Here is a 14,940-nt window from a genome sequence, read left to right on the forward strand (position 1 = left end):
CTAAAAATTGACTGATAAGACAAATTATAAATACGAAAGATTCTTGTAAATGGAATTGAAAACGAAATACAATGGAATTGGACAGTTAGAAACTTAATGAATTGATGAAGCGGACAAAAGGACGAGATCCCTGCACTCCCATGAACGCTGTGGTCTTGAAGCCATGAATCAGGGTCCATTTACGAGCCCATTGGACTTTGGAGGTCTCCAAATGGACCCCCAGCAAACACGCCACTGTTGGGATTATGAAATCACGCGGGGTGCGAAGTCGGTGCTTGGCATCTTTAACAGGAAAACCAAATTTTATATTTTTAACACCCTTTTTGCACTATTTGTTTGCTAAAGGCAGATAACTTTGGTTCCATTTGTATCAGTGAAAAAAATTGATTTTAATGAGATTAAAAATAATAATAATTATTATTATAATTATAATTTTTTAAAAAATTATTATAATTGTAATTAAAAAAATTTAATAAAAAATATACTAAATAAATTTAAAAAATTTTGATATTTAAATTTAATTAATAATATAATAAATTCAATCACATCACAAGATGATGAAATCTAAACTAAGACTTTAAAAGTAGTGAAAGATACATGTACTGGAAAATAGATATTTTTTTTGGACAGCAGAAAATAAATATTACACTCTTAGGATTAACATGATTCCCAACAATGTTAACATGATATGTTGATCATAATGTAAAGTTTTCAAAAATCCGAGTTACCAATTGATTTTGGCATATAAGACATTATCATTTTGATAATTGCAAATTTTTTTAGGAAATGAAAAGAGCAAAAATTTGGTGTATTCAAAATCTAAATATTTGAAAAATATATTTTGATAATAAAATTTTAAATACATCAATTTTATGCAAAGCGTGACATCGTGATTAAGCCTCCAACAACAAACAATTTTGATGGAGCAATGAAAAAAAATGGAGGACCCACATCACCTCCCTCCTTTAACCTTTTTTTTTTCAACATTGGAAGATTGTTTTTCCCCTTTATTCTTTACCTTTTGCTTTGGGCTATCCTTGTGACTTTGACTCTTTTATTTTTTGTCTCCATTCGTATGTTTATATAAGAAAACAAAAGTAATTCCATAAATAAAGAACATTATAATCAAATCCAACCTCTTGATGTAGCAGAAAACAAGTATTTAGTATTAGATTTTTTTAATCAAGATTGATGATTAAGATTTGGTAATTTGACGCAGTTTCCATGGACCTGCTTTTGCATGGTCAGGATTTTCCCCGGTTGAAAGCTTTGTTTTTTTATTCCAAATGCCGCCGTGATGTACGCTAAATAAGTGATGGTTTTAGGTACTTCGACTTTGCCAAATGAGAGTGGGTAAACCAAAAAAAAGCTACAAATCCTCTTCCTTTTGATTTATAATATTTTTTGTACTTACCAACATGTAATGAAAATTTAGATACAATGATTTGTATATTTATTTTTTATTTTATATTAAATATATATAATATAAAAATTATTACACCATAATTTATATAATACATCAGAAATATATATTTTTATTAAAATTTTAAATTATATATATTTTCTATCATATTTCAAAATTGTGGATTTAAAAAAGATGTTCAATTTCACGCTGAAAAGAAGAACACAGGTAAAAGAGAATTCTATTATGTTCGGAGCGAGTGGCCATGTTAATCTACTAGTATTATCTGTCTCACATTCTGAGCTCTGACAAATTGGTGTTGCACTTGCGTTTTCTTTTTATCGTAGAACCAAACTCTGAAACCGTGACCTGTCAGGATTCATCAGGACAAAGATAAATGGATCAATCCCAGCAAACAACATGAACAAAATTCGTGTTGAATTTCATGGTTGCTTCGTTTCCATGGATTGAAAGTACAACAGTAACACCAACGTTACTAGCATTGGTTTTTTGACACATTCACGGGAAGGATCTAGAAAGTAACAGGGCACTAGTTAAGTAGGAGTGAAATGGACGGCCATAGCCTGTCAAGTGTCAATAAGACATACGAATCCCATCTTTTCTTTTGGGGCACTGCCCTAAATAAGGGCACTAAAGGTTTTTCAGATCCTATTTTGTTAAAGAAACCAACGATGGTAAGCTAATTAGTGAAGAAAACAACTATGGCGGAATTTAGGAATATCTCAATTCTCAACCATATATTTTAAGTATTACTTTTAATTTTTAAAAAAGAAGTAAAATAGAGTGACCTCTACTTCTAACCCAATATAACCCTCCATAGTCTCTTTTTGTGTTAATTTTTTTATTTGCTTCTTTGCTGCATTTGAGAGAGAGAGATGAAGCATTGGGGTCTAATTTTGTTTGTTTTTCTCTTGTTTCAAGAGCAAGGAATTGTTCTGCATGTGAAAGCTGATGATGGGTTTGTCAAAACTAGAGGCGTGCAACTAATGCTGAATGGAAGCCCGTTCTATGCAAATGGGTTCAATGCTTATTGGCTTATGTACATGGCTGCTTATCCATCTCAGAAAAACAAAGTCTCAACTGCATTTCAACAAGCTAAACAACATGGCCTCAACATAGCCAGAACTTGGGCTTTCAGTGATGGTGGAGACAGACCTCTTCAATACTCACCTGGCTCCTATAATGAGCAAATGTTCCAGGTTCAAATATATATTTATTTATTTATGCTTTCTGATTAAAAGTTTGGTCCATTTCTTGCCATGATCTGGGTTCTGATTTCTTTTCTTTTGTTCCTTGAAGGGATTGGATTTTGTAGTATCTGAGGCAAAGAGTTATGGGATTAAGCTAGTTTTAAGTTTTGTGAATAACTATTATCAGTTTGGAGGGAAAAAACAGTATGTAAACTGGGCAAGAAATCAAGGACAATCCATTGGCTCTGATGATGATTTCTTTACAAACTCTATTGTGAAGGAATATTACAAGAACCATATCAAGGTCAGTCACTGTTTTCTCCAATCTCTGTCTCTGTCAGAGGATATAAACATTTTACATGCTTGCTTGCTCTTTCATCTTTAATTTCTTCTTCTTTCTGTGACTCTGAGTGACAGTTACAGAAATGGCACCAAGCTGGTGAAATTAAAACCTTTTCTTTTCTGTATTTAATACTGTATTTCTTTTCTCCAGACAGAAAAACAACTTCCATGCAATTGCTGCAAGTGCAAGCTTTTTATTTTTGCCCTTATTTTTCAATGAAAGGATTCATCATTCATTCATGTAGGAGTTTAATTGGTTTTAAATTGATGATATTGTCTACATCATGCCTTGAGATTAATTTCTTAATAATTAGAAAATAAATTGGAAATGGTCACTTTTCTAAATTCAACTCATTTAATAACTCCTCTTTCTTTTTTTTTTTTCTTTTTTTTTTTGGTGGGGGGGGGGGGTGATGCAATAGACTGTTCTTACAAGACATAACAGCCTGACTGGAGTGGCTTACAAAGATGAACCAACAATAATGGCGTGGGAGCTTATGAATGAGCCCAGGTGTCTCTCGGATCCATCAGGAACGACCATGCAGGTAAGGAATACATATAAATATATATATATATATATATATTTATATTTATATCCTCAAGCTCTTTTACTTCAATGCGACTTTGTTTTTGTTTCATTTTTCCAAAAACATATTTATTTATATTCTGAATTTCATTGTGTTTCCTCTCGTTTTTTCCATCTAGAAATGAGTTTTCAATACATTATTTTTGATAAAGTCCTAAAACAATTTACTGTCTAGAATTTTTAATGCAATGGTCTTAGTTTTTAGGTAGTGCCTTTTGCTTTTCCCATGAAATCCATTAAAGTGGCGTTGGAAGTTGTAACTGCAAAACTTTAGTGGCATGTTTTTCTATGGATTTAGCCTGTCTCCCATATTCAAATATATGGTGGTGGGACTGGGAAGTGGGAACCTACTCCATTATTTGAGTTGGTTTACCCTAAGTAGGTAAGGTTACATATATTTTATGGATTCACCAATGGCAACAGCATGATTGTGTTTGTTGAACAGGCATGGATTACAGAAATGGCTTCTCATGTGAAGTCCATTGATGGAAATCACTTGCTAGAAGCTGGTTTGGAAGGGTTTTATGGGCCTTCATCATCTCAAAAGCAGCAATATAATCCGAACTTTCAAGTCGGAACTGATTTTGTTGCAAACAATCAGATACCTGGGATTGACTTTGCTACAGTTCATTCTTATCCTGATCAATGGTAATATATGTTATCAGTAGAAATTTTCCACTTAGAAGTCAAATCCAATGCATCAAATCCTTCCCTGAACCTGAACAATTTGCTTGTTTGAGCAGGTTACAAAGCTCAAGTGATGAAACCCAAATTTCCTTCTTGAACAATTGGCTGACCAATCACATCCAAGATGCTCAGAACATCATTCAGAAGCCTGTGCTCTTTGCTGAATTTGGAAAATCATTGAAAATTTCCGGTCTTAACCAAAGAGACGAGCTGTTCAACACAGTTTACACAGCAATTTACTCATCAGCCAGGGGTGGAGGTGCAGCCATAGGTGGATTGTTCTGGCAACTCCTTGCCGAAGGAATGGACTCCTTCCGAGATGGGTACGAGGTAATCATGAGCGAAAGCACCTCAACTGTCAACATCATTACTCAAGAGTCTCAGAAACTTAATAGGATTAGAAAGATGTATGTAAGGTTGAGGAACATCGAGAAATGGAAGAGAGCAAGGGATATCAGAAGGGCACAATGGTGGGCTGGGAACGGTTTCAGTAATACAGGAAATTGAGAAAGAAAACTTATTGTAGTGTTTGATCAGTAAATGTCAAAGAAAAAGTATTTAAGTTAATGTCCTTATAAGGAAGTGAATTCTCTCCTAGAAATGAGTTGTAATCATTGAAGCTAAAGTGTAATAGATTCTGTGATTAAGTACTAATCTGATGAACCAACTTATTTTGGTCTGTAAGCTAAAATGGTGTTTTCAGCTACTAAATGAATGCAAGAAGAGATAAATAAAGCAAATGGCATTTGATTTTCTTTGAAAATTGCATAGGAAGTTATAGTTTACATTTACAAAGCATTATTCCTATATTTTCACTGCAAAACACTGCAAAACAGCAAAAGACAGCAGATAGGGCTCCCAGTTTTCCGTCATCGGTGGCTCAAAAGAGAGCAGCCTCTGGAAGGATTCAAAAATTTTGTATCACGGTTCCATCTTTAATTGTTGCATTCTTCAGTATGACTGTGATCCCAGACCTAATGTAAAACCCATTTTCCAGTCTCTCAGCTTCTTCAACAGCCTGAGTGGTCAAAGTAAATTAAAATTATTAAGGGAACAAGCATTCTACATTCATAGAAGCAAGGGAAACAATACTTACATCACTATTTGATATAATCACATCTTTTCCTATCTTGGCATTCTTGTCAATTATGCAATTCCTGCCAAAACAGAATAGCAAGAAGTCTTTAGTCAATAGGGTAAGGAATTATTTTAAACACAGACATCTTCTAAACGATGGAGATGATCAATGAGAATATTTTAGAGTGAAAAAATTAGGTACCGCTGGGTGATAGAGGCGGTTTTTCAATCTGAATCTCTTACTTGATCTTGGTATTCTATCCAACATTTATGGGAACCTTTCCTTCTGATAGCAGAGAAGCCATTTCCGGCTCAGTTTGGTAGTAGTCTGCTCCCATCATCATGGTATCCTGCAAAGAAAACATATGAAGGTATTTTCTCAATCCAGAGATATGGAGATGAATTGTAAAGCTTTTAGATAAATTAAATGTAAGCACCTTTAAAAGAAATTAGTTTATAAACAGCACAAGCTTAAAACTATGTGCACATTCTAGGTTGCTTGGCGCAACAGATGAAGACTAACAATGGCCACTTGTATTTTTTATTCAGAGCCAGTAATTATAATCTGCTTAGTGCTACTGCTCACTGCTTGACCGGATAATCGTATGATCTTACGCATCATTTAGGTGATTTTGGAACTTTTTGCACCAGAAAAATCTAAATTGATTGCTACAATCATTCAGAACTGTTGAGCCAACTGAAATACCTCCATACCCGGTTCAATTGTTTCTTCCTATTATATGTTCATCTCCATAATTTGCCTCTTGTGGTGCCAAGTAGATTGTCTAGGATCTTCTCAGAGTGTAGTCAATGGCATTACTAACTCTAAACCGTCCAATTAGTGATGGGCCAGAATGATAAAAAAAGCTTAGGACCAGAAAGAGATTCTGAAATGCAGTTTGTCATCAAAAAGAGGTGCTTCTAAGCCCTTGTTACATACATTTCTATGGGAAAGATAAGATGTTGGATCACCTCAAGCTCAACGCCAGACTCTAAACGTGAGCGAACACCAACTATAGAGTGTTGTACACTACATTCTCGCAAGAAATAACCATGTGAAATAATAGCATCAACAATCTGCAATGCCAATTAGCCATAAGATAAGACTACCAAGTGATTAATCATGATATAAACTAAAGCTTGAAGCTATACCCTGCATTTATCAACTTTGGTAGGAGGCAAGAATCTTGGAGATGTATAGAAAGGTGTCTTGGATCATAAAATTCAAACTTTGGTAGCTGCATGGAGAACACAAAAACAGTCAGTTTTTGGGAAAAGGATACCAAATGCCATGTTAGGCTTATGACGGGTACATGGGTGGGATGACAGAGGTGTCCTGCAGTGTAACATACCAAGTGAAATGCAAATGATTTCCATATCTATATGCAAACATGACATGGCAGGATCTTAATCAGAAGATCTTTATTTATTTATTTAGCAAAACTATTAAAAAAATAAGCAAACTCTGTCATTGCAGCCATCTTCTTTAAGATCTTATACCTGTTTGGTTGTTGCAAGCGGATAAATGGGGATTTAGTATCTGTGTTGACCAGTAAATCAAATAAAAGGTTAAACTTTTAAACAAAAGTGAGAGCAACCTGTTCTGTGAGCGCTAAATTGGCATCAAAGAAGGATTTTATTGTCCCAATGTCTTCCCAATAGTCATTGAACAAATATCAAGAAAATCAGCAATCTGATCACCAGACTAGTAAGTCCTTGTTATTGCAAAAAATAACAACTGATTACTATTGAAAAGTTCACAGAGAAAACTGAAGATAAAAGTTCTTGCGAAAGCCATCTTGCCTGGACATTTTGTTCCTTTACAGCTGATGGAATAATCTCAAAGCCAAAGTCATTGCATGATGGATAGCTCCGCGTCAGAAGCTTTAACAAGACATCAGTTTTAAACACATACACACCCATTGATGCAATGTATGGATATCTTGCAGCATCTGGCTCTGATAGCCCTTAGCATGGAGGTATCAACTTGCTATAGCATGAATGTGAAACAAGCAAGATCACAGATTAGAGGAAATTACTGATACCAGTAAACTTACAGTTATAGCTTTTATTATCAGGAAAGTTACAATGTTTGAAAACAACAAAATTATGGAAATATGGGTTAAGAGGTGATAAGTAGTAAAAGCATGTACCATAGCTTTAAGATTGGGACCCTTTGGTTTTTGGGCAAACCGGACGATCCATCCTGTTTCATCTATCTTCATCAATCCATAATCTGATGCACGGCTACAAAAAGAATGAAGTTAATTCCCAAGTTCTGAAGGAAAACAATCAATAGATATACTTAATGTTCTGAGCAACAGATACAGATGAGCAATGCTAAAAGAATCTAAAAGCCAGATAGAAGATCAATATTGAAATATTGAGAAACTTGGTAGTAAGAAATTTCAGTTCTCCGTAACTTACATGTTACGGTAAGAGAATCATTTATAAAGATTATAGCCATTATGATATGACAAAATTACGTGATAAATACCTGTCATCCATTGGTAAACATGAGACTGTGATATCAGCATTTGAGTCAATATGCTTCTGCAAGACAATAACTGTGGATTAGGCCGATGTTTTTCAAGTTACAATCTCCATGCATAAGAAAGAGAAAAGAAAAAGCTTTAAATGCTATATTACGGCTCCTAGCAATTGAACTAAGTACCTGAACAAAATCCATGTAGTCTGCCCGGTAAAGATGATCACCAGACAATATCGTACATGCTGCACAACTTTAGCTTTTGTATCCTGGCAGTAACATAAATCATATATGGTGAAATTCAGGCTCAGGGGTCAGTCGGATGATTTCAGCTCAAATACAAATCCTTGTAACCAACCTCAAAGACCCAAACAAATTGCCTCACAGCATCAGTTTTTCCTTGGAACCACTTATTCCCTGCTTCTCCTGGTGTTAGAGTGGCTGCCAGAACCAGTTACAGATGACATAGCTTCATCAAAAGTTTCAGAAAACAATTAAACTTCCTGGGGATGGAAATTGTAAAAAGTCATAATCGGCACAGAATCATGGATTTCTGAATGAGATGCAAAACCTCAATTAATAATATGCATAATTTCAATATCTCTCCTACTATTGCTAAATCAACATGGAATTCCTCCACAAAACCATCTCCAAAATTTACACCGTTTCCAAAGTTATACGTCCCAGCTAAGTGACGGTTGAGGGAAAAGGAATTAAACTGGGTTAGGATAAATATCTTTTTTATGCCACTGTTGATACAGTTGCTTATTGGAACATCGATCAGCCTGTAACAACCTCCAATTGGAACCTGCAAACCAAACAAAATCCCAGCAAACTTAAATCTAAAAACTTTAAGGAGTTTATTTTATTAAAACCCACCAATCATGTGACTTCAAACTTAATAATTGGGTTTAGTTTTCTTCATGAAGAGAAAATGTTTACTTTCAAAAAAAAAAAAAACAGCTTTAAACTTTCTCTGGGCAATGGTTTCTTACTGCTGGCTTAGCTCTTTGGCCAGTAAGAGGAAAGAGGCGTGTCCCAGCACCGCCACCCAATATGATGGAAGCCACATTCTTTGGATCTACTTGTGGAGTCTCAAACATTGGTGCCTGAAACTTCTGAGAATCAAAAGATTCAAATGCTTAGTAATGATCAAATGCCTACATTTTAAAAAAGAAAAGATTTTTATCAGATAATCAGAAAATTTTACTGTAAGATATCTAACTACTAGTTGTTTAATCCTTGGAACAAACATAACATTAAAAACACTTTCTTGTACTCACCAGAGTCTCCTTGTCAATATCTGCGGTGAGAACAGAGTAATCGATTCCAGACTTAGCTTTTTTGACACCATTTTCAGCTCTGAAGCTCTTCCATAACTGTGCTCGAAAATCCCTGCTTTTAAGGCCTCCCCTGATATCTCACCCCAGAAAACGGTGCTACTATTAATCGGATTGGCATTAGCCTTGAGTGCCATGCAGCAAGATTCCACAGCTGAATTAATTTATCAATAAACCAAGAAAAAAAATACAGATGATTCTAACAGGAAAAAGAAAAAGAAACAAAATTTTAAAATATTATAACTCGGCAAAAATTGAATCTTTAGTAGAGAAATTTGAAAAAAAAAAAGATAGAGAGCGAAACTATTTGTTAGTGGTCCCAAATTTTCATGGCCATAAAATGTATAAGAACACTGATCAAAGAGATTAAAAAGCTGAGACGACGTTAGAACATGTCTACGTTAAAAAAATCCAATATTGGAAACACCCAGATCCGAGAATAACTCTAAACCAAAGAACCCATATGCAAAATAGATCCTTTATTTTCTGTTTCTTAAAGCATTAGCATTTAGCTGAAGCTTCTCGGATCACAAAAAATTTGTGGAAGAAGAGAAATGGATAATTAAAAGTTTTGATTAAAGATTGAAAAGAAAGCTCTTTTGGTTGAATTGAAAGTGGAAATAAGCAAGTGGGAAGAGACAAGAGAAAGCAATGATTGTTGATATCATAAATCTTTCATAGATTGACTTGTGAGCCGTCATGAGAGTATAATTACGTTTTCTTTGCCCTGTAATCTGACTGAGACTCTGATTTTCCAGCGTCCGCTCTGCAGTTTTCCAGAGGCACTGGGCAGAAAATGAAATTTTCATTTATTAAGTGTATTTAGAGTATTAATCAGAGAATATTCATTTTTCTGACTTCTATGTTAAGAATCTATGAGAATAAAATATTCTTTAATAATTTGTATTTCTAGTATTTTGTAACCAAGAAAGTTGTATTCTTTAGTTCTTTTATTCTTCGACGTTTTCTTTTCCTAATCATCGAACCAAGAAATATAATTAGGGTACTTGATTAAGAACCTTCGATTGTAATGATAATCCTTCTTGAAAAAATATGTTTTTTAAAGTAAATTATCCGAAAAAAATAGTAATAGGAGCAAAAGAAAAGCAAAAAATCTAATTACTTGTATAAGCACAAATTTAATGCTTTTATTATTAGTACTATAATGTTTTAACTCAAATGTCAAAAAAAATAATTAAGACTCCAAAATTTGAATCTAATCCTTCCTAATTATAAGAGTTTTTCTAAGTCTGCATGAGAATTTTCATAAATTGAAACGACTCTTTGCACTTCCTATGTCTTAAAAAAAAAATGCTGAAACGGTCCATTAAACCTAGAGTTCAGATTAATTTGTAGGGACTATATTTCAAGCTTTTGAGATTCTTTCGGCAGTAGTAGGAATAGCCACGTTGCGGTGGCGAAGACAACCCGTCTAAGGCCGTCGTCAATTTGAGAGCGACATGTGTGACTGGTGGGTGGTGATGAGCCAGAGGGACAGACGCAGGCCGGCTGATATTTGCCATGTGTGTCGCCTTCTCAGTATCTCTGTGCTTGTCATTTGAGAAATAGTTTTAGCGGTGGCTTTCGTAACATATTAAAACTCCCCAGATTCTAACCTAGTCCAAACCCAATGCTTTCAACCAAATTACAGCCCCAAACTCATTTTAACCACTGACCTTTGAAACTCATTTGTAGCCCAATAATTTAGTGTATTCGACCTTAGCCCATTTAAAGAAACAGAAAGAAGTGGCTCTCCATCACCAAAAACTCCATCCCGTTTCTATCCCTTTGCAACACCCAGTAAAACCAGAGAAGAATGGCGCTAACTCTCTCGAACCCATTTCTCCAAATCAAACCGTCTCTTCTTCCTTCCCTCGCCACTAGGAAGGTAAATAATCCTAACCCATACTCCCCTTTAATCCCATCTTAACACCTTAATCATCCAATTAATCAGTTTTCTCTTTTTTTCCCCTTTAATCCCATCTTAACACCTTAATCATCCAATTAATCAGTTTTCTGTTTTTTTCTTAGCAGGCTGTGACTGCAACGGGAAGGAGCTATAGGCCACAAGTGACGTGTCGGAAGAAAGGCATTCACCCGGAATTCTACGAGGATGCTAAGGTTTATTGCAATGGAGAATTAGTGATGACAACAGGTGGGACCCAGAAGGAGTACGTGGTGGATGTTTGGTCGGGGAACCATCCTTTTTACCTGGGAAACAGGTCGGCTGTTCTTGTGGAGGCTGACCAGGTCGAGAAGTTCCGTAGGAAGTATGGGCAGTTGTCTGAGATCATGGAGATCCCTGTGCTTAAGGGTGAGATTGTTTTGCCCACTAAGGGAAAGTCAGCTGGTAAAGGCGGCAAGAAAAAGTAGATTCATTGATAGTAACTGGGATTGATTTCCTTTTTTTAATTCAAAATTGTCAATGATTTGGTACCGAAATGCTTGGTTTGTGTTTGATATTATGCTTGTTTATGAATGTGGTTGGACTTGGCTAACAACAGGGTACCAAAATTGGCACTTTAGTCTTTTGAAAATTTATGAATTTGGTCATGTTAATTATTCTGATTGTTAGGTTTAGGCACATGACAGTAGCACTGGAACTTCTGATAAAACTAAATATTCATTTTTGGTTGAATTGAATCTCTATTATCAAATCATTTGGCTTTTCTTTTCTCACTTGAATTTTTGTTGGCTTCATCTTAACCTAAAAGCTAAGTTTTTAGGTTCCGAATCAGCTTCAACAGGTATTGTGGATGAGTTCTAGGTTTTGCGTATAAAAGAAAAGTACAAGAAAGGAAAACTAAGGCAGATGATGAATAATGGGGGCTGTAAGGATATGCTTTATAGTCATAATAGAAAAGGTCAGTGAACTGTGAGCCAAATTCACCCCAAATTGAAAGCAGTCATTTTCTTAGTGTTTTATGAATTTCATTCACATCCACAAACCTTTAGCACCTGTTCACAGTGGAGCTAGCTTTAGTATCTTCTCATTCTTTGAGTTTCTTATTTCTAGAAGCTCATTGCTTTCCTATATAACTCCACGTAAATGCTTGGAAATTCATATTAGTAATTTATATTCAACCTTGCTTGTGTTTTTGGTGATTATATTTTTTCAAGTTAAGGAAAACAAATTTGCAAGTTGAGATTTCAGAGTTATCTCTCTTTTAATTCTATTTGTCAACTCATTGGTTCTTCATTTTTTTCCTCTTCGGTATACAATTTTCAAAACCTTTACTCTTTCATTTTCCAAATTAAATTAAAAGTCAAAGTTCTATGGCCGCACAAGTACATGAAATCCTGAAAGAAAAGAAAAAGAAAAGAAAATTCTAGTGAGAAATCCAAAAACTTTCTTTTTTGTTTTGGAAAATTTGAAAAAAAAAAAAAAGAGGTCAGTGTGTAGCCTATTAATATGTTTAGTATATCTTAAGGTCTTTTTCCTATGGTTTTTGGATTAATTAAAGTGATAAATCAAGGGATATCATAATTTAAAATAGTGAAAATAACATTGAATTAAAATTTAGAGTTTAATTCAGTTAGTTTATATTATCATCCTAAAAAAGTGACATCTAATATGTAGGTTTGAAGTTTAAATTCAAGTCTTTGTAGCTTATTTTCCTATTCAAATACTGTGACATTCTTTACAAAAAATGTTAACAATGATCAAAGAATCCTAAATATTTTATTAGTTTAAAGTTAGGCTGCTCAAATCCAGTCAAAATGATACACGCAGCAATACCAGCTAGCTTAGCCTTCATATTTGACAATATACAAGCTAAAATAAAAATTACTTTCAGAAATAGAATTGTGAAACACCCTGGAAAATACCAAAATTACATCAACAATTAAACGGACTAGAAATTGTCAAAATTCAATATGATTATTACGCGTTTCTTACTCTAACAGCAACCCCAATCATCACTTTGTTTTTTTTTTCAATTGATCCCCGTACCAAAACTTACAAAAGTATAGTATATGTCCCAGGTTTCCAACTCTGTTTCCATTGATTTTCTTGCCCTTTGTCGACATTGGCAAATCTTCATACTTGATCCCGTAACTTCCAAGTTCCATTCATTTTCCTTACAAATACAAGGCACTGTTAAGTTCTAATAATTAGGCGTTCAAAAGCCTTTAAATTCGATTTCAGATAGAAAGAAACATTAAATTTGGGTCTTTTTTTGGATTTGGTTATGGTTAAGCTGAGATGCATGGCGACCTCGATGGACGAATACTCATACAATGACAAGCAGCGAAAACACAAGAGCAATGGTGTTCCCTTGCGCAAGATTGTCTTGGTCTTGGTGTTATTCTTTTGGTTATCTACTCATTTCGATATCGCTAGAGATCTATGCCGAGAATTCATCGCTGTTTCAAACAAGCCCTTGCCCATTTTCATCTTTATGAACTTCATCATCTTTGCTCTTTGCTTTCTGTCTAGCCAAAAACAGTCACAGCGGCCTTTGCTTGTTTATCATGAAAATGTGGGGTCTAATCGGGGCAACCCCGACGTTGGTGACTGTCTTCCTGAGGAGGAACACTCCGAAGAGATGTTTGTGGACAAGCATATCATCCTAGTGGAGAATGCTGGTAGGGAAATTGTGGCTGTTAGTTCGGAAAATTATGAGAGTTTGGAACGAAATCATGGTCAGTTAGAGTTCAGGAGATCGGAGAGAGGGATGAGCAAAGAATTGGTTATCACAACGAGAGAACCGCCATGGAGATCAATGGATGTTATGAGCAATGAAGAGTTCAGGTTTGCAGTAGAGGCTTTCGTTGCTGAAAGGAACAAGGTAATGATGCAAGAGAATGTTCATGACAAGGAAGGGATACGTTTTCTGATAAGCACTTCGGATTAGTTGGTCCACTCCGTTCATTCAATCACTTGGTGATCAGATTGAGTGGATGAAAAGAATGTACAGGAATAATAATACTACAGATCTTGGATAAATATTTTCTCTTTTCTATTAGTTCAATCCTTTTGTTTGTTACATGTTTCTAGGAAACTAAGCCTAAGTTTTAGTTCTCCTTATGCAGATATACACCTGGAATTTGTGTTTTTGGTAGAAATGTATGTTCACTTCCATTTTGTGTTCTCTTGAAGAAACATAATAGGCTGGTTTTTTTTTTTTTTTAGCAAGAATAAGAGAACAATCAGCCATGACAGTTTCTGTAATCACACCAGTTTTATAAGAGTGATTCCAGTGTTTTATGAATTTACTTTTTTTTTTTTAATAAATGTAGTGTTTGTTATTCATTCAAGCAACTATTAAAAAAAAAGATTACAAAGCACTATGCAACATTCAAGTACAAGTGAATGAGAAAATAACACTGCTATCAGGAGCAATATTCAAGGTGATCGATCAACATCTAACGTAGCAAAAACATGCAAATCCTAAGAATTGGTGACGACAGGCTCCATGTAAGGCACCTTCCCAAGTCCTGCGTTGATGGTTGCAATGGCGAGAGTTCCCACAAAAACCTGACCAAGTTGTAATCCGCCTCTGGCAATTTTGTGCTTCGCATCTCTGCATTCCACAATTCGTTCAGGTTATATATCTATATTCTTGTACATGGATCAAAATGAAGAGGTAACCCATTATAAAATAAGATCCAGAGTAAACCAGGAGGAGAAAAAAGATCAAAAGGAAGGTATAGGTTGGTAGACGACCAAATAACTTAGCCATATCTGTTTTCTGTTACCTGAAAATGGAAGTACAGCAATGGAGCTGGTATTTATATGACATTTATCCTTGTCACTTATCAGGGACAGGTGAATCAATTTTCTGAACTCCACCGTTCAGGATATC

The 14,940-nt window shown here is 35.0% G+C and overlaps 3 protein-coding genes and 1 pseudogene across 6 annotated transcripts; 2 read left to right on the forward strand and 2 right to left on the reverse strand.

Moving 5' to 3' along the window:
* Positions 1 to 1,978: 1,978 nt before the first annotated feature.
* LOC111312737 (mannan endo-1,4-beta-mannosidase 7-like) lies at positions 1,979 to 4,908 on the forward strand. Of its 2 annotated transcripts, XM_022913284.2 has the most exons (6): positions 1,979 to 2,097; positions 2,345 to 2,622; positions 2,723 to 2,917; positions 3,378 to 3,500; positions 3,987 to 4,189; positions 4,285 to 4,908. In XM_022913284.2, the coding sequence occupies exons 2-6, from the start codon at positions 2,410 to 2,412 to the stop codon at positions 4,733 to 4,735; spliced, it is 1,185 nt and encodes a 394-aa protein (XP_022769019.2). In that variant the 5' UTR covers positions 1,979 to 2,097; positions 2,345 to 2,409; the 3' UTR covers positions 4,736 to 4,908. The 2 variants fall into 2 exon arrangements, with proteins under 2 accessions (XP_022769019.2, XP_022769018.2); XM_022913283.2 differs by lacking the exon at positions 1,979 to 2,097 and having other exon boundaries at positions 2,105 to 2,622.
* A 198-nt stretch (positions 4,909 to 5,106) lies between these two features.
* LOC111310851 (glucose-1-phosphate adenylyltransferase large subunit, chloroplastic/amyloplastic-like) lies at positions 5,107 to 9,279 on the reverse strand (annotated as a pseudogene). The gene is made up of 14 exons (XR_016346616.1): positions 9,077 to 9,279; positions 8,789 to 8,911; positions 8,419 to 8,601; positions 8,152 to 8,262; positions 7,980 to 8,062; positions 7,803 to 7,858; positions 7,459 to 7,552; positions 7,107 to 7,295; positions 6,904 to 6,982; positions 6,458 to 6,543; positions 6,278 to 6,382; positions 5,549 to 5,655; positions 5,325 to 5,385; positions 5,107 to 5,246 (listed from the first exon to the last, which is right to left on the reverse strand). The product of XR_016346616.1 is annotated as a glucose-1-phosphate adenylyltransferase large subunit, chloroplastic/amyloplastic-like (transcript).
* Positions 9,280 to 10,778: 1,499 nt separating this feature from the next.
* On the forward strand, positions 10,779 to 11,634 carry LOC111312739 (large ribosomal subunit protein bL31c-like). Of its 2 annotated transcripts, none has more exons than XM_022913286.2 (2): positions 10,779 to 11,021; positions 11,165 to 11,634. In XM_022913286.2, the coding sequence occupies exons 1-2, from the start codon at positions 10,950 to 10,952 to the stop codon at positions 11,504 to 11,506; spliced, it is 414 nt and encodes a 137-aa protein (XP_022769021.1). In that variant the 5' UTR covers positions 10,779 to 10,949; the 3' UTR covers positions 11,507 to 11,634. The 2 variants fall into 2 exon arrangements, with proteins under 2 accessions (XP_022769021.1, XP_022769022.1); XM_022913287.2 differs by having other exon boundaries at positions 10,809 to 11,021; positions 11,168 to 11,634.
* Positions 11,635 to 14,476: 2,842 nt separating this feature from the next.
* LOC111310852 (defensin-like protein 19) lies at positions 14,477 to 14,700 on the reverse strand. Its single transcript, XM_089768579.1, has one exon. It carries the CDS (start codon positions 14,662 to 14,664, stop codon positions 14,494 to 14,496), a length of 171 nt encoding a protein of 56 aa, XP_089624705.1. The 5' UTR covers positions 14,665 to 14,700; the 3' UTR covers positions 14,477 to 14,493.
* Between the last annotated feature and the right edge of the window lie 240 nt (positions 14,701 to 14,940).

Source organism: Durio zibethinus, chromosome 1 (genome assembly GCF_047325235.1).
Source record: "Durio zibethinus cultivar Kanyao isolate XHJ-2024 chromosome 1, ASM4732523v1, whole genome shotgun sequence".
Lineage (NCBI taxonomy): Eukaryota > Viridiplantae > Streptophyta > Magnoliopsida > Malvales > Malvaceae > Durio > Durio zibethinus.

Bases quoted from the DNA above. Each gene is read 5' to 3' on its own strand.
- LOC111312737 (XM_022913283.2), top strand. From the start codon at position 2,299: ATGAAGCATTGGGGTCTAATTTTGTTTGTTTTTCTCTTGTTTCAAGAG. The intron at 2,623-2,722 runs GTTCAAATATAT...TGTTCCTTGAAG, and splicing joins ATAATGAGCAAATGTTCCAG to GGATTGGATTTTGTAGTATC. The intron at 2,918-3,377 runs GTCAGTCACTGT...GTGATGCAATAG, and splicing joins ATTACAAGAACCATATCAAG to ACTGTTCTTACAAGACATAA.
- LOC111312739 (XM_022913286.2), top strand. From the start codon at position 10,950: ATGGCGCTAACTCTCTCGAACCCATTTCTCCAAATCAAACCGTCTCTT. The intron at 11,022-11,164 runs GTAAATAATCCT...TTTTTTTCTTAG, and splicing joins CTTCCCTCGCCACTAGGAAG to CAGGCTGTGACTGCAACGGG.
- LOC111310852 (XM_089768579.1), bottom strand. From the start codon at position 14,664: ATGCAGAGATGCGAAGCACAAAATTGCCAGAGGCGGATTACAACTTGG.